This window comes from Malus sylvestris, chromosome 15 (genome assembly GCF_916048215.2).
Source record: "Malus sylvestris chromosome 15, drMalSylv7.2, whole genome shotgun sequence".
Taxonomy (NCBI): Eukaryota; Viridiplantae; Streptophyta; class Magnoliopsida; order Rosales; family Rosaceae; genus Malus; species Malus sylvestris.
The window spans coordinates 37626560-37652551 of record NC_062274.1 but is presented as its reverse complement, the minus strand read 5'-3'; the positions used below and the strand labels follow the sequence as shown (position 1 = coordinate 37652551).

Below are 25992 nucleotides of genomic sequence, written 5' to 3'. Positions count from 1 at the left end.
CATGCTTGGAACGTCCTCAAGGATTGTCTGAGGTGGGAACTGATGCAGACCAACAGCAGGGAAAATTATTTTCTAGTGAAGCCTCAAGCACAAATGCTGGCAATCAAGGTAACGATTCGATGTCCCCATCTTCTTCTTTTTCAAGGCCCTGGGGACGAGATAAGCAGAAGGAAGCAAAGAGAAAGGGTAAGATGCAAGAACTGATTGGTGCAACGCTTTGTTTCGGAGTTGAAATTGACATATTAAGAACATTTGAGCAAGCCATGCATATAAACTAAAAGTACACATCCACTATAAAACAATCATTTGACCCGTGTAATTGAAAGCCTAGTGAACGGTGAACCAAGACTCTTTACAAAAATTAAACATAAGAATTTGGCATTTCATACCTTTGAAGCTCATCATTGTGTTTACAAGGTTATCACCCAAGTGGAAGGCCTTCATGTTCACTCCAAACGCCTTGGATGTTTCCTTCCTCCTTGTCTCTTTGCTCCTTGAATCTTTACTCCTTGCTTGTTCCTTGGCTCCTTAAGGATTTGGTGAATAGGATTTCCAAAGCTTCCAAGGTTGAAAGTCTTAAGTCTCCACACCAAGGATAAAGTGTGAAAAGGAGATGGATGATGTCACGCCCCGAACTCAAGGTCGGTGAAAAAATAAACACCGCTTCCGGCGCGCGAGTAAAAGTAAAAATAAAACGAAAAACCAAACTTCTCTTCTATAAATAATTCCAAAATCCTTACAGGTGTACAAGGTAATAAAATCCTTAAAATCCTTCGTCTAACACAACCTCAGCTTGTCTACCCTTCTTTAATCTTGTACTGAACCTACAATGTCTAAAATGTATAAGGTGAGCGAAACCACAGCTCAGTAGGGACATAAATCTTATCAAGGATAATTGTCAACGCTAAACCAAGTGTCATGCTCACATAAATAAAAAATAACATGTTATCAAACATAAAGTATTTATCATGAATGCATCTTAACTTCAATTACCCAACCCGTTAATCTATATAATAAAACATGTGGACCTGCATGTCCCATACCATGTATTCATGATAAATAATTTATGTTTGATAACATGTTATAAGTGATTTATGTGAGCATGACACTTGGCTTAGCCTTGACAATTATCCTTGATAAGATTTATGTCCCTACTGAGTTGTGGTTTCTCTCACCATATACATTTTAGACCTTGTAGGTTCGGTACAAGATTATAGAAAGGTAGACCAGCTGAGGTTGTGTTAGACGAGGGATTTTAAGGATTTTATTATCTTGTACAACTGTAAGAATTTTGGAGTTATTTATAGAAGAGAAGTTTGGTTTTTCATTTTATTTTTATTTTTATTTTTACTTGCGCGCCGAGCACGAGGTTTATTTTTCCACCGACCTCGAGTCCGAGGCATGATAGAATGGTATCAGAGCATAGGTAGTAGACACCCTTGGATAAGAATTGTGGGACAATATTAGCATGAGCTAGATAGGTTTGAATTTATAAAAGTTGTAACATTAGTTTTTGAAAATAAAGGTTTTGTTGGCCTCTGGTGATATGTAGAGTGTATGAAATAGGCTTGAATGTGAAGTTAGTTTTTGCACATGATCTTGACAATTGAATTCATATGTGGATCTTTTGAGAAAGGAAATTAAGTTTGATCCAAAAACAAAAAGGATGAAAGTTAAGCAATGCATGCATATAACTTTAAGATGAATTTTTCAGGTGAAATGGGTTCAAGAGTAACTAAAGGACGAGAGAACCTGAAATGTAGACTTGAGTAAGAGGTAGTGATCATCCTTACCATGGAAGAAGTAAGAAATAAATTGAGCATTGGTTTTAATGTTTTTGCCATTTAGAGAGAGATATGACTGCTATCATTTTTATAAGTTAGGTTACTATAATGAAAAATTGGAGAAGTCGGTGTGTACTCAACTCATTTGACTCTGAACAGTGAAACAAACAGGAGTATATAAGTAAATTCTACAAAAGGTATTTCTCAAGAATATTTGTCAATTAGTTAAGGGATTAGAAGCGAGCTTAGAGTTAAGAATTGAATGAGACGAGAAGTTGATGCGATATAGAGTTTTGTATTTCCTAGTGTTGTCGTGATCTTGAGTAATGGACAAGTAAGAAGAATTTTTATGCAAAGAATCTTAATATAAGTTAGTTACATGCAATGTTGGAATGATTATTTTAGAGATGAAGATGTTACAAACTCTTGGATTTCGTTACTCATGTGATGTAAGGGCGAGTACTTACGAAGTAAATTCAAATTTGAACAAGTCTATGGATTACTAAGTTGGATAGATGTGGAGTTAGCACTTAGTAGTCATGATTTGGCGGGAGTTGTAAGAAACTAAAGTGTTTTCATTGGAGAATTAGCATACATATGATTATATATGCAGTAAGTATCACTGAACAAATTTCCAGATTTATTCCTAAGATTATACAAAGAATTATGATCACTTTGGATTTGTTATTTTGCAATTGAGTTATGAATTATTATATAGCTAATATGAGCTCTCGGAGTTAGGCTTAAACTCAATGTTGGTTCACGATTTTAGAGAATCACTTGCAAAATTATTGCTATATATAGAATCATAATTATGAAAGAGAATCAGTGCTTCAATATGAGGATTTGGGTATTTATATACTAGTCAGAAAAATTTGAGAGTACCTATATTGATGCAAAAGAGTATTCTACATGTTTCAGTGTTGAAGAATTCAAAAGAAATGTATAAATATGTTGTTGAGACTTGGTATAATGATAATTAGGCTTGAATAAATAGTAGAGATGATGAAAGATGCTCTAAGAGGAGGGATGAACTTTGGTTGTCTGTCAGCTAGTTTGATGAAGATATGGGAGTTTTGGGAATCAAAATTAAGATCGAAAAGAGCGCAATTGTATTATAATATCGTCCGTACAGAAGCAGAGTAATTTTCAGTGAATAAGCTTCTGTTAATTTTAAGAAGAAAAAGAATTGAGGAGCTAAGGGTTTTAAAAGAGAATGAAAATCACAAGTATACACTCTTGGTGATAGATGTATAAAGAAAGAGTGAAAGACAGTAGAGAAGGGGAAGGTGGGAGTGCCATAATTTAGTGACTTGGAATTTCATAGGATTTCATAGGAGATTGGCCTATTTAAATTTGGACGTGGACTACTATATACTTGACTAGGATGCAATTACTGGAATGAGAATTGTGTTGAAGTTGTCTTGTGGTTAGAATTGAATTAGAAGAAAAATAAATGAGTTCAAGGAAAGTGGAGTTAAGTCTTACTATTGAACCACAAGAAATAATGGGAATAAAATTGATGAGGTTTTAATATTAGCTAGGTATATGAATTATATATGGTGAAAATAACACTATTAGAGAATTCTTATTGGCTTGACATGTATTAAAGTCGATGAATTTTTGGAGTTAGATGATCTTATTTCAGTAGTTTAATTAGTATGCATAAGGTTCTCAATCATTGAAATGCAAAACAAAGGGCTTATGATGCATGGTACTTATTCTATCTTTGTTTTGGAAGCTAAGTAGTTATTGATATGTACAAGTTTATATGACGAAGGGAAGTAATTATTGGAGCTAAGAGTGTCTTGTACACAAATATCTTTAAGGCTTAATGAATATTACTGGTGAGTCATGAATCAGATGATCTAGTTCGTTAGGCATGAATATATGTGATTTCTGTGTATTACTGACTCAAATTGAAGAACTCCAATACCATGAATTATCTCTATGGAGTTTTGGGTTTGTAGGTTTGAGAAATAAAGTTACTGATGTGACGTGGAGTTTAGTCTTGTAGTAGAAGTACATAAGATGAAATTATTGGAGAATGTAGGATTATAGTCCTTGGTAAATTAATACGTGGTTGAAGTTGTTGGTTAGTAGAGAATTAGAATTATGAGATAACTTGGAATATTGGTTGTTTAGTGGAATCATGAAATTAGTTTCAAATTGACATCATAAAGTGATAGATTATTTTTCAGTAAGTGATTTAGTGGTGACTCTTCAAAGAGGGATTAATTATTTTGGATTTGGATATATAAGTATTGCATGTATGAATTTATAGAAATACTTCGAAGAGTATTCACTTTAAGTTGAACTCCTTAGAGGATATTTGAGATGAGATCTGACAAATTGATATTGATGACATAATATTTGGAACACGCTAATTGACAATAGTATTGTGATATACTTGTGGGACAAAGACTCAATGGTTCTTTGATTACAAAGTAAATATTGCATAGTTAAGAGTTGACAATGCAAATGGTGATTGGTGATGGAGAATTTCCTAGAGCTTATTGCTAGTCGCAATATATCTTTTCTTTTGAAGGTGACAGGAACAAAATGGTGGGGTTTAGTTCAATTCATATTTTAAGAATATGGATATTGTTGTAGGCATAATTTACTGAACAAGTATGCAGGCCATAGAGAGAGAGAAAGGTGCGGCAATAGTAGAGAGAAGAGATAGATGTGTAATTGTGGGTGTGTTCTATTCCACCCCATTGTGCCTTTATTTATAATAGTAGAGAAAGTTAATTCCTTACCCTTTTAGGATTACAACTCTTAATAGGTAATCAACTCCTAATAGGAATATAAGAGATATTCCAAGATACACTAGGATTTACACAATCACATTCCTAATCTAATAGGACTGCAACACTCCCCCTTGAGTGTGTAAATGCTCAAGTAAATGGCGCATCAGGTCTTCAATGATGAAGCAAGTACAGTTGATGAAGTCGTCGGCACAATGAGTGAATGCGAGTCTCAAATTAACGAAAGAAGGCATAAAAAAAGTAAAACTCACAAAACCTCGCTATGGTAAAACCCAAGGTGGGAGAAAAACCCATAGGCTAAGGAAAAAAGTGAGAAGTTGCATTAAGTCAAAACTATACGTCTTTTGGATGCAAGTAGAAGAGCTCACAAGGGTATGATCAGACCAGGATGGGTGCCTTGTTAAAACCTAGTTAGGTAGCAAAAACCCAGTAGGAAAAATGCTCCTAATCGTAGGGAAAAAAAGTACATTAAGATCAAGTGAGTATACTTCTGGATACTCTCCCTGAGTTTGACATAACTTCCAAATGAGAACTACAAGCATTGCATATGATAGTTAGGCATACCAATTCCTCAGACAAGCTTTATGGAAGGTTGACTTTGGTAGTGATGTCGTGTAGAGGTCAGCAAGGTTGTCTGGGATCGGCTTAATCCCATGATGCTTTGCTGATGTAGATGTAGACACAATATGTCTTGGTGTTGCCTTCATTGATGTATCATGGCTTGGTCGAGTGGATACATGCGGCATAGTCTTCATAGATCGTCCTTGGGACTCAATGATGGATGAAAAATAGCAAGTACTTCGAATATCCTCAACAAGAACTTGTAACCATGTCTCACTTGTGGCGTAGTGAAGTGAGGTGAGTCTTGGAATGATTCAAAGATTTCGCAACTAAGGTCATATCGTGGACCTTCCAAGATATTGCAATGTCCTTAACGGTAAAGACATAACCATTTGGGGATTTTGCCTTGTTCAGGTTTGATAAGTAACCTACGTCAGCATAACAAACAAGGTAAGCATCATTTCGAGGATCAGGGGGGTTGGATACGCTGAGATGCGTTGGGATTTTCCCTTGTAGTACCTTCAGGGTACTCTTTAATACCAATTTAGTGGATGCGTGTAGGCACAGTGCTGCATCTTTAATACTAATTTTGTAGTACCTTCAGGGTACTGAAGGATGATTTTGTGAAAACATGTTCATTTAAGCAACATCAATAAGCATGCAATTAACAATTAAAGGCGGAATCATGCTTGCATGCACTTAAAAACAAAACATTAACCAAGAAATTCAAAGCCTAGTAGATTGGTGAACCATTAATCAACTCAAAACAAAGTGAGTTGAGATTTATACCTTTGTAGATTCCTCTTTGCATAAGCAAAGGCTAATCACCCAAAGAGAGGGCCTTCATTCCTTGCATCTTAAATCTATGGATTTGGATGGATGAAAAGGTTTCTCCAAGTTCCCAAAATTGAGAACCTCTAAGTCTCTTCACCAAGGTTAGATTGGAGAAGAAATGAGTGACCTTGGAGTAGTGGGATTGCTAGATGCACCCTCCAAGGGGCCGGCCTCTTTAGAGAGAAATGGAGAGACATGTTCTCTCCAATTTTCTCCAAAACAAACCCTTAATGAATTTTGGCTATAAAGTCATATTTATACCTTTATTCATTTTAGTGGCAAACTTGTAAATAAGTCCAAGTTCACTACCCTTAACCATATGGCCGGCCTTAGGGTGTTGTTTGGGCTTTTGGGCTTTTGTGAATTAAGTTGTCATACAACTTAAGTCAATGGGCTTGACGTTCGAAGCCCATTGGGCCTAAACGTCCAAAACTATCCCGAGGTCTTTAACGAACTTATTCGTTTGATTAATTAACATATTAATTAATCCTTACCATAAATAATTAAACCATTTAATTATTCTTACTCATCTCCATTGTTTCTTCAATCTCCACCTTACACGGTGTACGATCCATTAGGTTCCTTTTAGCGAGGCAGTGGGCGATTCAAACTCTTTCAAATCGATTGTGAATTGAAACTTACTTTCAATTCTCCCTTTAGTGATTATACACGTTTAGGGCTTCCACAAACCAAGAGTGACACCTAGCAGCATATCATGGTTACCCAAGCTAATCAGAAGAGGTGGAGAACCTATTCAGTTTAGGATTACAAATGCAATACGGTCTTTCTCTAATACAATACTCTTGACCACATTGTTTGGTTTGATAGTTTATTTATTCATGTCTACTATCCAATGTGATTCGTGTGCTTATATGATTACCTTGAATGTGATTTGGAACGCATTCCTAAATCTCATTCATACTCTGGCCAGAGATTCTAAATCATATCATAGAGTATTCTCCCTCAAACAGTTTGAAGGTTAGAGATCCCTTGTTGCGCATTCACTTGCCTCCATGGCTAAGTGGCTTAACCCCAACGATGCCGTGGACACTTCAATGGAATGACGATTGACATAATCAAAGATCAAGTACTTAACCACAAGACAACTGTGATGCCTCAGGTCAAAGGACTACTTTGCATTATCCCAACCATGAGTTCTCATGTGACATGAATATGAGAATTCTTCGTTGATCGTGTTCAGTGAACTCATTCTCTATTGAGCACCTACGTACTTGTCTTGATGTCACACACACCAATGACTCGAGACTAGTCACTCTCCCTGAGAGAAGACATAGCACGTACTGATCTTAACGGATTGTCAATGCCCAATTGGCAATCCTATGATCAGGAACATTTAGGATGTGTCTACGAAAGAATGGTCTCATGAATCTAACTTCATTAGATCGCATTCTCCCAATCACATATTCCTTGGACTTTATCGTTTAAGCATATAACATTTATTTGAGACGGCTCAAACAATATTCTTTGCCCTTTTTATTAAACTAGATTAGTTTAACATGTGAAATGTCCGTAAAGTATCATCATATGATTGGCTTTAGGGCACATTTCCAACAGGTACGTCTTTAATACCAATTTAGTGGACGTTTGAGAGAAACCTTGCGCCGTAAAGCTTGCATCATATCGCACTTATTTCAGTCATCTCATAACGCTTCATTTCCCACTTGTAACACAACCGGGTTACCTTAGGTAGTGTAGGAACGACAGGTCCAAACACACTTTGGTAAGGAATTTGACCTAGATTGTAATTTTGATTGTCCAATCAGTTCTACATTGTCACTTAATCAACGGAACACGGTTCGATATCGTCACTTTTCATTTATGTCGTAGCTACCATATAAGTGAAGACATCATCAATGATAATCTCATTTCAATTCCATTTAGCTCATCCAAACTAGTATGGACCAAGAACTTTAAGTCTTGGGAGAAATCCGGATTAATCTCATGAGATGGAAATGATTTGAGATAGCGATTGATAGGAGCATATTTATGCGACTTAGTTAGCTTGTTTTTGTGCATTTATGTTGTTAGTTCTTAGTTATTTATGTATTTTAAGCTATTTTCGTATATTTGTAGGTCCAAAGGGCTAAAGTAGAATGAAAGTGGATTTTGGAGCTTTTTGGAGCAGTTTTGGGCTTGGAATGAATATCACATGCATGGAGCAAGGTGGATGGATGAATTTGAAGATCAAAAGAGGCTAGGATTATGCTGAAGTTATGAAGAAATTAATTCAAGAACAAGGAAGACAAGGATACCATCAAGAAAGAGGAAAGATTAGTCAAACTTGCCTTATCTTGTCCTTACCTTTCCTAATCCTAATTCACCTAAGATCCAACTACAAAGAAGGGTTCCTAAATATTTTGGGACACTTAAATAAATGTTCTAGAAACCCTAATCCCAGTCAAAGAGGGATGCCGCACCTCTCCTTTCCCTTTCCCTTCCTTGCCGTGCAAGGGAGCACATTCCTTTTTCCTATTTTCCTTCCCCTTGCCGCATATCCCTATCCCTTATCCCTCTAGGACCCTTTGCCGCACCCTATTTCCTTTTCCCTTTGGATTTTGACTTTGACTTAGCCTTTTCCTAGCAGATTTAAAGTTAGAAATCCTAAAACAATAATAAAAACTTACTTAGCCTTTTTCCTTTATTTCTGCCATACCTTAGCCTTTATTCTCGAGGGTTTTTACATACTCTACGATATATATAACTCCTTGCCGCACCTCTAAGGATCCCGAGACCATTTTACACATCTTACATTATTCATCACCATTCAACACAACCAAAACACATCCAAACACCCTTTGCCGCAGCCTTCCATCCATCCATTCACTACTTCCACACTTTCAACCATTCTTCCATACAAACCATCATTCAAACCTTCACCCAACCCTTGAGCCGCAACAAAGAGAAGAATGAGGACCCTTGGAGTGCTTGCTATTCAAGTTTGGATTGCTGGATCATTCTTAGGTGTAATCTATCTTTTGATTTCAATGTTTAAGTTTGTTTATCTTTGTTTTGTGAACATGAGGAGCTAAAACCCTTATAGCTAGGGGGAATTTCAAAACCATGATTATATTTGCAGTATGAATTGACCAATTCCAGTTGTGATTTCATAAAGTGTGAATGCAATTTGCTTAACTGTTTTATTCAAAACTTATTCTTGTATGTTGATTAAGGAGGCCTACTTAGTTTGCATGCTTGAATTTGATGCTAGGATATAAGAGAGTTTCACATAATCGTTACAAACTTATATTCACAAGTAGTGAAGGTCGCTGGTCACGATCGCGTTAAGTTAAATTCCTAGCATGAGTATCATGATGTCATAGTTACGAATGCTTTGTCAATGCTTATGATTTTCATAGAACTTAATGATCTTTGATTGTATCTCTATTATGATGTGCATGTAGGGGACTATTGAAGAATAATTTGGGTTGGTGATGCGTATTCCATCCAATTCAATGATTTAAGGAAAATCTGAGGGTTAATTAGTGATGGCACGGTTAATCTGGGGCATTGTCATTCATGGTTTATCGAAAAAACAACTGGAGATTGATTTGTATGCAAGTGTGTCATGTGTGGAGAATGACCCTCTAGTTAGCCCATCATCCATTTAATTCACCAAATTCGTCCAACTTTGTTTAAGTCTTTAATTCACTTGTTTTCACTTTAATTTCATCCAAAACCCAATCCCTTTTACTTTAGTGTGTCAAATTAGTTAGAATTGTGTTTTTAAGTGTTTTGAGTCAAGTTAAAATCAATTTTCATCCAAAGTCATTCCTAGTGCCTAGTTTGAGTCTATTTAGTTGTTTTAAGCTGTTTTGAGTCTTTTAAGTTTGTTTTGAGTTATTATAGTCTAGTTAAGTGTTTTTAAGTTTGTTTTCGAGATTGTGAGTCAGTGTAGAGTAGATTAGCAATCCCTCATAATCCCCAGTTTAGAACAATCCCTACTTATCCATACTACAATTTTCAACAAAAGGGTTTAATTTGTGTGTTAAGTTAATTTTCGCATCAGCAATCGAGTTTAGATTCATTGTTATGTCGTATCTTCCTCTTCTAGGGAAGTGAATCCTACGACCCGAGTGATCTGTCATGCTCCAGGCCAAGACAGATTGATTGGCTATCTGCCGATGTACCGGATCATCCAACAGGGGTGGCACACCCTCCAAGGATGTTGACTCGATGTTCGTTAAGTACGTCTATCCTTGCAGACATGTTTGCAGTTGGTATATGATCTCGTCACTTTAGCTATATCAGAGGAATGTGTCTGGAGCAATATTTTGAAAGCTAGAATTTATCGCACTTGCTTATCACACTTGTGCGATATGGGGATCAAGATGAGACATAGTGGGCAATGTCCACGCAAATTCACGCCATTCTACAGGAACGTTGACGTTCTTATCTCCACCAACGACAAGAAAACTGCATTAGTAAAGTGACAACCTGCAAATGAGCAGTAAAGTGATCGCATGCAAGGGCTCGAAGAGAGCTAAGAATCACAATCAACAAAGATTCACATTCTTCTTTGAGGACCCATAATGGTACGTTGCGGCGATGCAACTTGGCACATGGAATGCACACCCAAATGCGTAAATATGAAAATCATCAGGTTAGTACCCAGTAACCAACTGTAACATCAAATAAGTTGGGTGGCAGTGGGCCTCAAGGTGGACCAACATAGCTGCGTACAAGATTGCATAGCCCTAGGCAGAAACCGAAAACTTGGTACGTTCACCAAAATTCGGGCGATCATTTAAATTTGTGCTTTATGATCACTAGGCGAGGCTATTTTGGGTGAACATGGGAATTCAATGTTTAATTATAAACCCAAAATACATGTAATAGTTTATTGAAAACCGTCGATATAAACTCTCTAACATTATCCAGTCTCCCGGACTTTAAGGGATAAGTAGGGTGGTGAACCCTTAATCGGCCATGAGGTTTAGCAGCAATGTGTGTGGACAAACATGTGACCAATTTGTCAATTCATCAACCAAAACCATAAGTATTTATATGGTCCACATTTTGATTGGATTAGTCCACATATATTCCCTTGAATCCATTGTGAAAAACGGTGATTTCGTATCTTTACGAGGGATGATTTAGAAAATCAAATTTCCCAAATGAGCGGGTTTTGAAAAAGTGTGCTTGTAAGCACAAGATCCTTACTTCGGGTAAGGAGATACGTTGTAGCATCATTGGTTGACCTAAGTGTCCCAAAAGGTTGTGCCAAAGCAAGTAAACTGCTCGATCACCAGGCTCCAGGCTGGCCACATATGGCGTGTTCCCAGTTGGGAGACAACCCATTAGCCCCAAATCAAAGCTTCAAGCTCATTTTTTGAGGTGGTGCAAAGATATTTCACTCTATTTTCTTCATTGGTTTCATTTATGATCATTGTCATCTCGAATATCCTTAAAAACTCAACGATAAGGAGAATTTAAGGTCCCTTAAATGGTGATGCAGTACCATTCATACAACGAGGAGCATGCCAATGCTCTTAAACAGGTTGGATAGACCTGAAGTCATTGTTAGAGATGTGATTTAGGTGTAAAGTTAGTGTGCATAGTACGCATTCATCCAAACAACTAACTTTCCCACATTCCTACCTAGTCACGTGTTTAATTGAATCGGTCACATGTATTTAGAAACATGATTCAATTAACTAATATTCGAGGACAATATCAATAAGATTATCCATAAGTAAAACATACACCAAACTTGAATCCAAGAACATGGAAAAATGTTCACAAAGTAAATGGTTTACTAAGGGGATTTGGCTAACAAGGTTATCCATGTCAAAATTCTGCTTTTCCAATGGTGTTCGGTGGAGCAAAATTAGTCTCACATAATGACTACTAAAATGGTAATCCTCAACAACATTGGTAGGGGCACGAACAGGTGCATAACCAATGATCTATTTCATCGATATGGAAGTAGATTCTGCATGGTTGAGGTTCGGGAATATTATCCCGTATCCTTGAAGTTTTAGGTCTTAGGTGCCAAGGATCATGCTTTGAGCATGATGCCACACCTTGGTAGGCTTTGATTCTACCATATGTTTTTTGTAGTAATCAGATCCAAGAATTTGGTAAACTTCCGCTTTCTACACTTGTTGCTTCAGAAGCAAATTAGAAATAAGGAAGGATGAGAAAAGTATTCTCTAGTAAAAAATCGATCGGATTTATAAACTTCAGAATTGTACTCATTCATGGACGTAATCATGGTGTGCTTCAAGCAATGTTTTTAATGATTAGACAGTCCGTAGGAGCGAGCCAAAGAGCCATGGAATCCTCATTCGGGAGGTACTTTTGTTTGTAATGCTTTGGGCATAAGTTTTCGAATAAAGATCATGGCAGAGGCTTATTTAGCTCTTCCATGCCATTGTTGGCATCAATGGTTTCTCAGCTTCTTGATAGTCAAGTGGATATTCACGTCTTGTACCCTACATAAAATGGTTTCTATTAGAAACATCCAAATCAGGAAAATCAAACTTGTGACGGTTCGACAATCCACTAAATTGGAGGGAACAAGATTGTGATTGGTGTTATGGGAATGAATCATCTGTTGGAAATGTGCCCTAAAGCCAATCATATGATGATACTTTACAGACATTTTACATGTTAAACTAATCTAGTTTAACTATAAAGGGCAAAGATTATTGTTTGAGCCGTCTCATATAAATGTTATATGCTTAAACGATAATGTCCAAGGAATATGTGATTGGAAGAATGTAATCTAATGAAGTTAGATTCATGAGACCATTCTTTCGTAGACACATCCTAAATGTTCCTGATCATAGGATTGCCAATTGGGCATTGATAGTCCGTCAAGATCGGTACGTGCTATGTCTTCTCTCAAGGAGAGTGACTAGTCTCGAGTCATTGCTGTGTGTGACATCAAGACAAGTACGTAGGTGCTCAGTAGAGAATGAGTTCACTGAACGCGATCAACGAAGAGTTCTCATACTCATGTCACATGAGAACTCATGTTTGGGATAATGCAAATTAGTCCTTTGACCTGAGGCATCACAGTTGTCTTGTGGTTAAGTCCTTGATCTTTGATTATGTCAAAGTCACCCCATCGGGGTGTCCACGGCATCGTTGGGGTTAAGCCACTTAGTCATGGAGGCAAGTGAATGCGCAGCAAGGGATCTCTAACCTTCAAACTGTTTGAGGGAGAATACTCTATGATATGATTAGAATCTCTGGCCAGAGTATGAATGAGATTTGGGAATGCGTTCCGAATCACATTCAAGGAAATCATATAAGCACATGAATCACATTGGATAGTAGACATGAATAAATAAACTATCAAACCAAACAATGTGGTCAGGAGTATTAGATTAGAGAAATACCGTATTGCATTTGTAATCCCAGACTGAATAGGTTTTCTCTACCTCTTCTGATTAGCTTGGGTAACCATGATATGCTGCAAGGTGTCACTCATGGTTTGTGGAAGCCCTAAACGTGTGTAATCACTAAAGGGAGAATTGAAAGTAAGTTTCAATTCACAATCGATGTAAAATGGTTTTAATCGCCCACTGCCTCGCTAAAAGGAACCTAATGGATCGCACACCGTGTAAGGTGGAGATTGAAGAAACAATGGAGATGAGTAAGAATGATTAAATGGTTTAATCATTTATTTATGGCAAGGATTAATTAATATGTTAATTAATCAAATGAATAAGTTCGTTAAAGACCTCGGGATAGTTTTGGACCTTAAGGCCCAATGGGCTTCGAACGTCAAGCCCATTAACTTAAGTTGTATGACAACTTAATGAATAATGATTCACAAAGGCCCAATTAGTCCAAAATATCCTAATGGCCGGCCATATTGTTTAGGGTAGTGAACTTGGACTTATTTACAAGTTTGCCACTCAAATGAATAAAGGTATAAATATGACTTTATAGCCAAAATTCATTAAGGGTTTTGTTTTGGAGAAAATTGGTGAGAACTTGTCTCTCCATTTCTCTCTAAAGAGGCCGGCCACCTTGGGGGGTGCATCTTGCAATCCCACTACTCCAAGGTCACTCATTTCTTCTCCAATCTCTCCTTGGTGAAGAGACTTAGAGGTTCTCAATTTTGGGAACTTGGAGAAACCTATTCTTCCATCCAAATCCATAGATTTAAGATGCAAGGAATGAAGGCCCTCTCTTTGGGTGATTAGCCTTTGCTTATGCAAAGAGGAATCTACAAAGGTATAAATTTCAACTCACTATGTTTTGAGTTGAGTTTTGGTTCACCAATCTACTAGGCTTTGAATTTCATGGTTAATGTTTTGTTTTTAAGTGCATGCTAGCATGATTCCGCCTTTAATTGTTAATTGCATGCTTATAGATGTTGCTTAAATGAACATGTTTTCACAAAATATTCCTTCAAGTGGTATCAGAGCCTAGGTCTAGTAGTTGGTGAATCCTTTTGTGTTTTGTAGTTCATAGTTTGTGATTTAAAAGTTGTAATTGTTACAAGCTTTATTCTTGCTTCTTTGAATGTAAATTTTGTTAGAAAATTTGCCATCTCAAATGTTGTAGATGCAGTTCATATGAGCATGAATATTGGAGCTAAAATTTGGTGCCATGACTTTGGGGATTTTCGGCCAAATCCAAAGGGTGGATTTTTGGGTTCTTGTTTGACTTGTTAAAATTGTTTTCAAGTGACTTTTGGAACCCCTATGTACCCTAGTTTGGTTAGATGTTATTTCCCTAAAGTTTGAATGGTTTTGGAATGTTTTTGGGTGAAAAAAGTTCATGGAAAAATTTTGGGTTTTTCATGAATGTTCTTCATTGTTCTTGACATTTTTGCCAAGAACAAAAAGGTTTGTGTTTTGATTCAAAGTTTTGATTTATTTCATAAAGTTTATGTTTTATGTTTTTTCAAATGATTTATTGCATAAGATATTTATTTGAATGGTGATGGAAATGGTGATGGGTGTGTAAGGATTAATTCCCTTTCACACACACCACTTGCACCACTTGTTGCTTTATGTCTAAAACTCACAAATCAACACACACATCACTCTATCCTCTTCCAAAACCGGCCACCCCCTAGTGGGGGTACTTTTGGGGCTTTTTATGCAATTACATATAGTTTTGATACTTTTGTGTATTTGCACTTTGGCCCAAAAGTTTACGTTTTTACGTTTAGGTCCAAAAACGCTAAAGGACAAATTGTTTTGTTCCTTTAATGAAGTTTTTGAATTGATTAAATTTTGGGTTCTAATGTAATTACATGAAGTAGTGGACTTTTGTGTCTTAACAAAGTGACCCCAAAAGTTTTGCAATATAGCCCAAAAGTTGAGGTTAATTGCTTTATGGCCCAAAAGTTGTGGTTATTGCATGATGGCCCAAATTAGGTAGAGAACAAAATTGTTTTGTCTCTTTAAATGAGAATTGGATTTTCATTTTGTTTAGCTCCATTTAAATCAATTTTATGGATACAAAAACCAAATGAAAATGTTGCATTCAATTTAATTAGTTAAAGTGTTAATTAATTAAAGGGTGATTATGAACCTAAGCCTAATATAATTGAGCTATGTGAAAGGCCGTTTCAAATTTGTTTGAACCATGGGAATGTGTAGATTAGATTTTGGTTGTAATTTGATTTGATCAAATGTTGTAAAAGGGCTTAAGCTCTTCTTTACTTTAAAGTAATTTGTTATATGCAAATGTTGTAATGAGCATAAGCTCACATTTACTTTGAAGTACTTCTTTCTTGCTTTATTTGATATGCATGAAAATGAAGTAGTTGGGTCCAACGCCCCTAAGACAACACGCCTTAATGTGATTAAACGCGTAACTAAAATCAATCACCATCCCTAGACCAAGATTCAACACAAGGCTCGTGTTGAATCTAAACAAAGGTTCATAGTCATCCTAATGCCCTAAGGCAACTATATAGTCCATCAAATGAATGCAAAGGTTATGTTAGTAGTATCATATACTCTTGCTTTAAAAACTTTTTTATAAGCATAGTGGGAGTATTATATACAACTAAAAACAATCATATGGACCAATAGTTGTAATAGGACCAAAATTGTTTTAATAGAGATTAAAATGTATGATTATATGTGATGAGACCTAAAACCCTCAACCAAACCATTATTAAGTTGATAAGCGTGAGAGTGCTTAGAACACTCTTTCGTAGGCCTTCCACCGTGGTGGGATCCAATCGTTTATGACTTGTACACCGGCTTCACCCTATCATGGGGGAGTACAAAGTGCATGCTTATACTCAGGAGGAATCCATACACATATGATGAGGTGAGTGTAGGCAACGAGGATGGCCGACATCGTATCATCGTGAGGTTATTCTTGAACCCCTTCACGAACTAAGCATGGTGGGGATGACTTAACTAAGTGCAATGTAGCCAACATCATATCATTGTGAGGTTACATTCTCTAGAGGCCAAATAAGATAGGTACTTGCATTAGTTGCAAATGAGTAAGCGTACTCTCTCATTATTATTAATGCTAGCCAAACATCATATCATTGTGAGGTGGGCTTGGTAATAGTGTGCCTCCCATAACCTACTAGGAGTTTCATCCAAAACTCTCGAATTCCTTTGAGGGATATGGAATTTGCCAAAAATAGTGGGTGGTGCTATTTGATTTAAAGACCCGAATCAAATGGCTTAAAATCAATCAATTTATATTCGTTATGTATTTGTTTACCAATATATTTGCAAACGCTATCCAAAACTTGACAAATAAAAGCCGAAAGTTTAGTTTCCGGACTTAGTACTACAAAACCATAGATTGTCTTTAATGGCTTGTAAATGTACCTAAGTAGTCTCATCCTCACAATCTTCCTATTGATAATGTATCATTAGAAGAATATGTTAGAAAAGTCTATCATAAAGAGGACAACAATTTCAAATGTCATAATTCTTCAATTACAAATTGTTGTATGAAGAAATAGGAGTTGCTTTGAACAACTCTTAGTAAATGCAAACACTTAGTGCTTGTTTCTTTGTTACATGAACAAGGAACTTGAGAAGAAAGCACAAAGGCATGGACACTTTATGTGCCATGATTCTTCACTTACAAATTGTTGTATGAAGAAATGAGAGTTGCCTTGTACAACTCTTGAAAATTTGTAATTATGTTTAGAACATAATGATTGGTTGACAAAAATAGTCCATTAACATGGACTTATGATGATTTTGAATCATTGAGTGTTGAAGTGATAAACCACTTAGTGAGACGGAAACTAGGCAAGGACTTCACCTTTGTTTCCCTACACTAATGGTTCACTAAGTTTATTGTAAACTATGTAGTGAACAATAACCACATGCTCTCCAAAATGTTTGATGTGTACAACACAATTGAAATAAGTTTCAAGAGAGATAGTGGGAGTTTAGGGACCATGACTATTGTAGTCAAAGGTGAAAGTCAAATGAAGAAGATAAAATTAACTCCAAGGGAACAAACTTTCTTTATGAAAGGATGGACATTGGAAGGGGTATTTGCAAGAAATGTCTTGCAAATGTCAACAACACACCTTTCGAAGGTGTTGTAAATTGTTCTTGAAAAGTTCAAAAACAGTTGGTTCTTCTACTTGAATGCTTGATTCCATATTAGTAACTATGTTTTACAATCGTTGTAAAAGTGTGACTAATAAGAAGTAGAAGATATATGAGAGAAAAAGGTGCTTCACATTCGGAACGTGAATAAAATAAAGATCTCTGCGAAAGTAGATAGTACTTACTTCCTCATATGAACTACCAAAGAAATTGGAAAAACATAGATTGTCTTTATATTCCAATTTTAAGGAACTAAATTCCGTCACTATGTGAAATGGATAAATGTTTTGTTTGACAAAACAATGTTCTTTATTAATCAATGATTGGATAATGGTAATCTAATTAATTATCTCTATAGTAGAGATAATATGGTAGTGTTAACTGTTTAGAAAATAATGATGCTTAAAACCCAAAAGGTTGCAAGGTAGTGACTAATCCCAACTAAAGTTGTGATACCTCTAAAACATAAATTACGAGTTGGTCATAGATGGACGCTTTGGATCGTTAGATCCGGATCCAATACCTTCTTGTTAAAATTGTATAGAGGCGAAATGTTTGAATCTTTATTCTTTTGGAAAGAAGAAAGAATCACAAAGTTGTTGAGGTTAATTCACTTAGATGTTAGTGGCACTTGTCCACCAACATAATACTACTCATGTTGGATAACATTCACCGAAGATCACTCTCGGTTGGACTATAGTTTATTTTGAATAAACACAAGTTCGAATACTTTGCAAAATGTTTCAAAGAATTCAAGAAATGTAAGTTGATGAGTAAGACATCTAAAGTATTTACCTCCTTAGATTTGATCCAAGGAAAGGTAACACTTTAGATGAGTTTCCTTGAAAGACATTCAAGGAAAATAGCATCATAAGATAATGTATTTCTCCATTAGGAGAAGAACGAACTCGAATAAGATTTAGTTCGTTAGATGTTATCTATTACCCATATATAGGATATATACTTCTAAAACAATATGATTGTCAATGAGAAGATCTTCCAATATTTTCATGACTCCATAAGATGTAGTTGGAAAGAAAGACAAATCTTAAGCATGTTAAGATTTGGGGTTGTGAGCTTATAAGCAATATTTGTTTGATAATAATCTTGTGGGATATCCTTAAATTAACTTGTGGATATCGCTTCTATAAACCAACTAACAAATGTTGTTTTGTTGGGTAGTTCATTGTAATCATACAATGTGATTTGCCTAAAAGCAAATAAACGAGAGATAGAACTCAAAGAATGGGTTCTTTGAGAGACAAGAAAGTAATCAACAAATATAAACAACCTAGTTCCTATACCAAAAGCTCCAAGGTAGTCGATAAGGATTTATAAACCGTCTCAGTTGAATGGTTTGAACTTTATGACTATGTCATAGAGTTGAACCTCTTAATTCGAAAGAAATAAGAATGAAAATCCTTATGACTACATTGAGTGTATATATGATATATACTCAAGGAAATGGTAAAGTACCATTTAACCCGAAATAATGAAACCTTCATAAGCTAATTGGTAGCTTAAGGTGACTACAATCAAAGAGAATGGTTGACTTTGAAGGAACCATTTTTGACGTAGTCTTAGTTTCAATTAATTCGAAGATTGCTAGCTACAACTAAATGGTGATTCAATGTTTGGACATAATATAGGTTTCCGAAACCATTATTAAGATAGTCTTGATAATATATGTCTAAAACTATGAATCACAAGACATGTAAGTTGTAGAGATCCATCCATCATGGATCTTAGCAAGCTAGTGGGAGCTATAAGCGTCTTATGAGAGAAAGGTCAAATCGTTTGATTTCTCATAAAGATGTAAATGAATCTTTTGTTTACTAGGTTTACAAAAGATTAGTGGGAGTTAATCATATTCCTAAACTTGTATATATATATATATATAAATATATATGTGATATATATGAATGTATATATGATATATTAATTTTGGAAATGAAAAGAATATTTCTTCGTTAAAGTTATGACTTTAAACATTCTATGACGATAGAATGTATATGGGAGACATAGTCTATATACATGGGATAGAAATCTATAATGATAGATTTTTTAGGATATAATTGGAGTATATCAATTCCTAATAATAGACAAAAGATGCTAGGAAGTTTCTCATATGATGATAAACTTCAATTAGAAGGATGACTCTAGTGTGACTAGCAAGTTGCCCTTCTCAAAGGGAACGTGCCCTTTTAACTCCCAAAGAAATAATGCGTAAATAGAATCCTTTATGCATACGCACAAAGGTGATTTATGTATTTCATATTGTATGAAAAACATTGATATGAGTTGTACCTAGAACGGTACAAGATGATATCAGTGCAAGCCCAAGATCAGAACCATGGCAACTGTCAAGTGAGTCCTTAAGTATTTAAGAAATACTAAAGGATAAATTCCTCAAAGATCGAGGAAGAATTAGAGTAACGTAATGGAAGCGTAAATGTATTAGATTATGAATCTAATCCATCATTGGATGTTTCTTCATTATGAATGAAGAGATAAACAGAGATCTCTTTATTATGACTAAAGAGATATTTGGATGGAAACATTAAAGTAATGACTTTAGTGTGTTCCATTATGAATGCAAAATATATTGCCATATAGAAGTTTGCAACAATGTTGTTTGGATGGGAAAGTTCATTTAGTGAACTCTCTATTCGGTTCCAACCAGAAAGTGTATCTAGTGTACTGACACTATGACACTAATGGGGCGATAGCTCAAGCCTGGGAATCAAGGTCTCATCAAGATCCGAACTCATATGAGAGACTGAACCACATGATTGAGAATCATGTATAATGGTGACGTCGTTATTCTCAAGGTTGCTTCTATGGATAACATATAGATATCCATTGCCTAGGCCTACTATTCAGCCATTTATGAAATGACTACAGAAGATGTATCATCACTGATGACTAAGCTGATTGGCTCTAGTGCAAGTGGGAGATTGTTGGAAATGTGCCCTAAAGCCAATCATATGATGATACTTTACGGACATTTTACATGTTAAACTAATCTAGTTTAACTATAAAGGGCAAAGATTATTGTTTGAGCCGTCTCATATAAATGTTATATGCTTAAATGATAAAGTCCAAGGAATATGTGATTGGAAGAATGTAATCTAATGAAGTTAGATTCATGAGACCATTCTTTCGTAGACACATCCTAAATGTTCCTGATCATAGGATTGCCAATTGGGCATTGACAGTCCGTCAAGAGCGGTACGTGCTATGTCTTCTCTCAGGGAGAGTGACTAGTCTCGAGTCATTGGTGTGTGTGACATCAAGACAAGTACATAGGTGCTCAGTAGAGAATGAGTTCACTGAACGCGATCAACGAAGAGTTCTCATACTCATGTCACATGAGAACTCATGTTTGGGATAATGCAAATTAGTCCTTTGACCTGAGGCATCACAGTTGTCTTGTGGTTAAGTCCTTGATCTTTGATTATGTCAAAGTCACCCCATCGGGGTGTCCACGGCATCGTTGGGGTTAAGCCACTTAGTCATGGAGGCAAGTGAATGCGCAACAAGGGATCTCTAACCTTCAAACTGTTTGAGGGAGAATACTCTATGATATGATTAGAATCTCTGGCCAGAGTATGAATGAGATTTGGGAATGCGTTCCGAATCACATTCAAGGAAATCATATAAGCACATGAATCACATTGAATAGTAGACATGAATAAATAAACTATCAAACCAAACAATGTGGTCAGGAGTATTAGATTAGAGAAAGACCGTATTGCATTTGTAATTCCAGACTGAATAGGTTTTCTCTACCTCTTCTGATTAGCTTGGGTAACCATGATATGCTGCAAGGTGTCACTCATGGTTTGTGGAAGCCCTAAACGTGTGTAATCACTAAAGGGAGAATTGAAAGTAAGTTTCAATTCACAATCGATGTAAAATGGTTTTAATCGCCCACTGCCTCGCTAAAAGGAACCTAATGGATCGCACACCGTGTAAGGTGGAGATTGAAGAAACAATGGAGATGAGTAAGAATGATTAAATGGTTTAATCATTTATTTATGGCAAGGATTAATTAATATGTTAATTAATCAAACGAATAAGTTCGTTAAAGACCTCGGGATAGTTTTGGACCTTAAGGCCCAATGGGCTTCGAACGTCAAGCCCATTAACTTAAGTTGTATGACAACTTAATGAATAATGATTCACAAAGGCCCAATTAGTCCAAAATATCCTAATGGCCGGCCATATTGTTTAGGGTAGTGAACTTGGACTTATTTACAAGTTTGCCACTCAAATGAATAAAGGTATAAATATGACTTTATAGCCAAAATTCATTAAGGGTTTTGTTTTGGAGAAAATTGGTGAGAACTTGTCTCTCCATTTCTCTCTAAAGAGGCCGGCCACCTTGGGGGTGCATCTTGCAATCCCACTACTCCAAGGTCACTCATTTCTTCTCCAATCTCTCCTTGGTGAAGAGACTTAGAGGTTCTCAATTTTGGGAACTTGGAGAAACCTATTCTTCCATCCAAATCCATAGATTTAAGATGCAAGGAATGAAGGCCCTCTCTTTGGGTGATTAGCCTTTGCTTATGCAAAGAGGAATCTACAAAGGTATAAATTTCAACTCACTATGTTTTGAGTTGAGTTTTGGTTCACCAATCTACTAGGCTTTGAATTTCATGGTTAATGTTTTGTTTTTAAGTGCATGCTAGCATGATTCCACCTTTAATTGTTAATTGCATACTTATAGATGTTGCTTAAATGAACATGTTTTCACAAAATATTCCTTCATCATCCATAATCATCAAAGTTAGAACTTTCGAGTTCTAAGACATGGTTTTCATGAAAAATGTCGGGTTTTCATGGGTGTATTTGTTTTATGAAAACTTCGGGTTTCAAAGGCACTAAATTTGAAACTACAAGTTCAATTTAGTTTATGAACGTTTAGTTCATAAAAAAGAGGTTCTTGTAAGGACACAGAATGCAATATGCTGATTTAAGTGTAGTGGATTTGTGATTCTTTGGGAACTCAAGTGTGAGAGCTTCGTTACTACGAAAGTATGTTAATGGTTCAAAGAAAATAAATAAAATATTGAATCGCTAATGTCCAAAAGTGATCTTCATTTTGGATTAATTATCAGATTAATAGACTGCTGGTCACTTTTAATTAATTCAATAGATCAGGACTATTTGGGGTCTATCGTAGAAGCAAGATAATGATATTCGGGTCATATGATTGGCATTGGGCCAAGCAATAAAATACAGCCCACTTTGAGCTTAGTCGTGGGCACCGCATGGTTGGGTGCAGCTATAAGCAGAAACAGGCCAAATTTAGTTTTGGCAAGCCATACGGGGCAACCTATTCAACGTCTGCAAGCTACAAGCTTACAGTAGGAAGTTGGGCCGTGTGAGGCTGCTGTAGGCAGCCCAACAACTTGGCCCAGGTGTGAATTAAACCCAGCGAAGCTGCTTTCAAGGTTGGGCCAGGAACAAAAGCCCAGCATGCAAAGCAAGTCGAAGCCTTGCAATTGGAACGCGGGCCAATTGAGCCTAGTCAGTGACTAATTAATAGGTTGAAGGTGATGGACTAGCCCAACAAATAAATTGTTTGTCAGTGGCTTGGAGGGCTGCAGGCCCAATTGTGTGGAACCCAAGCATGCAAGTCTAGCAACAGTCAAAAACTCAGTCCGTGGCTTAGACGAAAAATTTCCCATAAATTTTAAATTCTTTTCCAAAATTTCTAGGGTTTTCTCCAAAATTTCTAGGGTTTTCAAAACCCAAAAAAAATCATGCTTCTATTTTATTGAGATTGTTTGACTCACAAATTCCACATAGCATAATTGCGTATTGCATAAACAAATATATATAGACAAAATATATGAACACATATGCAATATATAATTGAAAGGTAAATATAAATGTAGGAGAGAGAAAGAGACACTGGGGGTATGGGCTCGGGAGTGGGCCTTAAATACAGCCGTCCAAGCAGAATCTCCGATTTAAGCCGCTTCAGTCAGAGACAGAGAGTTGTGAACGAAAGAAAACTTAGGAGAGAGAGAGAGAGAGAGAAAGAGAAAGAGGAAGAGGAAGAGATGGGAGTGACCAAGGAGCAAGTGAAGTCTTCACTGACGTCAAAACTGAACCCTGCACATCTCGTAAGCTTCTTTCTGTTCTCGTTAGATTAGTTTTTAATTAGGCGAACTTCAATTAGCACTTCACCTTAGATTCTTTAATATTCTTTAGCGATGGATTGGACTTGTGTTGTGGTAATCTAGGGTTTTATGTAGGTCCATTATCTTATAGTAATTGAATTTTAAACATGTTAAACAGTTTTAAATTGGTTCGAATTGCTTTCGACATGTACTTGATCGGTTCAACATGTCTATATGCTGTGAGAAGAGAAAATTAAGAAGGGATTGTTGAGGAGTTTTGGTATCGGTTGCTCGAAACGCTTCTCATGGCTCATGGCTGTGCTAGGTAGAGTTGTCTATTGTGTTCCAATGGCTGAAGCTGCACAACCTTGTTTTACGGTTAGGATCGTTTAAGAGGTCAATCTGATCAAGGGTAGTGCTATTCATCTAAATGTATGCACAAACTTGATCCACGGTTGACACCCAAGAAGTCCTGTAATTGTTGTGCTAAACTACGTAGGCTTTGATAAAATGAATCTAGATTTGGTCAAGTAAGATGCAGTGTGGAGTGGCATATATTGGCTAAGATACTTTACCTGTAATAGTTGCTTGTCTAATTTGCTCTTCCCTTTATTAATTTATAAACATAAGAGACCCTACAAGGTTACAAGTTTGGTGCATCAGCAATCCTACTTCAATCTACTTCAATTTTAAAGACATTTCAAGCATTTGATTGTATTTTCTTTATTTGAATTGCTGCTACGTAAGAAAACATGGAATTTTTTATAGAGTGGATTGATTAACTTAGGTCAACGGACACTCTTTGGCCTTGTAGTATAGTTTCAATTTTCTTTGCTGCAGCATAAACTCAGCAAAACTACTCTTATAGTTTTATATCTTCCTTGCCATGTCAAATTTCTCCAATTTCAGACATTCCATTTAGATGATGATACACAGACGAGCCACTGAACTAAGCAGAATCGAATTAGTGAATGCTACTGCCAGTGTGTTGCTTTTAAGTTCCTCCCACGCATGCTTTGCCCCTATTAATTTGCAACCCTTAGATTTTTCAGTACTTAACATCATTGTTTGACCAGACCATTATTTCTCTTCCCAACATTTTGGTCTTGACAATCAAATTAGTGAATGCTACTGCCAGTGTGGTGCTTTTGTAAACATATGATCCAAGGCTTTATTTACTGAAAGGGATTACTGTGAGCGGTTAAACTACTTTGGCATGCTCACTGGAATCGGGTCTGCAGAACAACCACTTGAATTAAGATTTTCAGTTTGCTAGTTGTAAAAGTTAAAAAGTGGAGTAAAAATAGAGAAATCTGTGCTTCATCCAGTTCTTTAGAACCGATTGCTGTTATTATTTTTTCATCTTTCATGGCTTATGCTTTTTATTGTAAAAGATTTTGTGGAAAAACTTGCATTGCAATCATTTTTATTTTATTTTTTTAAATTTCTGTCCAAATGCTTTGTGACTCTTGCATTTCTTGTTTCTAATTTATTTTTGAACTTTTGTGTTTCAGGAAGTAATTGATACATCTGGAGGGTAAGTTACTTCGTGCAATTCCCATTTAATTTATGAAATTTCTGAGTGCTTATTTTCTCCCTCATCTTTTTATTTAATATAATGTCCGCGGTTGTCAGATGTGGTGCTAGCTTTGCTATTGAGATAGTATCAGAGCAGTTTGAAGGAAAGAGGTTGCTGGAGAGGCATCGGCTGGTAAATTCATCGTTAGAAGAGGAGATGAAGGAGATTCATGCGCTCTCGATAAAGAAAGCTCTGACACCAGAGCAGTGGAAACAACAGCAGGAGTCTCAAGTATCTAAACCCGCCGCGTGAACAATATTTCAAAAGGTTTCAATTTTATATTGTAGCTGGTAAGAATATATTTCGAGTGTGCTGGAAAATTAGATGAAATTTTCTTATTTACCGTCCCAAATTCTATGCAGTGTGAGAATAAGTTGGTAATTATTCTACCAGTTTGTATGCTATTGTGGATGCTTTGTCATGTACTTTATCTTTTTTGGTTTGCTTTTTTTTCTTGTTAGTAGTGGACAAACTTGAGCTGGACATGGTCAAGCCCAGCTATATTTGGCCGGAACCGATTACTTGACCATGTCAGTAACCGATTCCGATGAATTGACAATGATCAATTCACCGACTACACGGTTCACACAGATATGGTTCATGTTTGATGCAACGAAGGCTTAAGATTTGCTGTTAATTCTATATGAAATGCTTGTTATTAGAGAACTTCAAGGCCCTTTGATAATTATTATATTTTGGGTGAACTGTTGATTTAGTCCATAAATTATCACTACAAGAGGATTTGCAACGTAAAGAGGACCTTCAACTCAACACACAAATCAATGCTCCATGAGA

The 25992-nt window shown here is 36.2% G+C and overlaps 1 protein-coding gene across 1 annotated transcript; it reads left to right on the top strand.

The window, feature by feature from the left end:
- Nucleotides 1-23379: 23379 nt before the first annotated feature.
- LOC126605939 (protein BOLA2-like) lies at nt 23380-25618 on the top strand. Its single transcript, XM_050273397.1, has 3 exons — nt 23380-23621; nt 25133-25155; nt 25254-25618. The coding sequence occupies exons 1-3, from the start codon at nt 23415-23417 to the stop codon at nt 25447-25449; spliced, it is 426 nt and encodes a 141-aa protein (XP_050129354.1). The 5' UTR covers nt 23380-23414; the 3' UTR covers nt 25450-25618.
- Nucleotides 25619-25992: the final 374 nt, after the last annotated feature.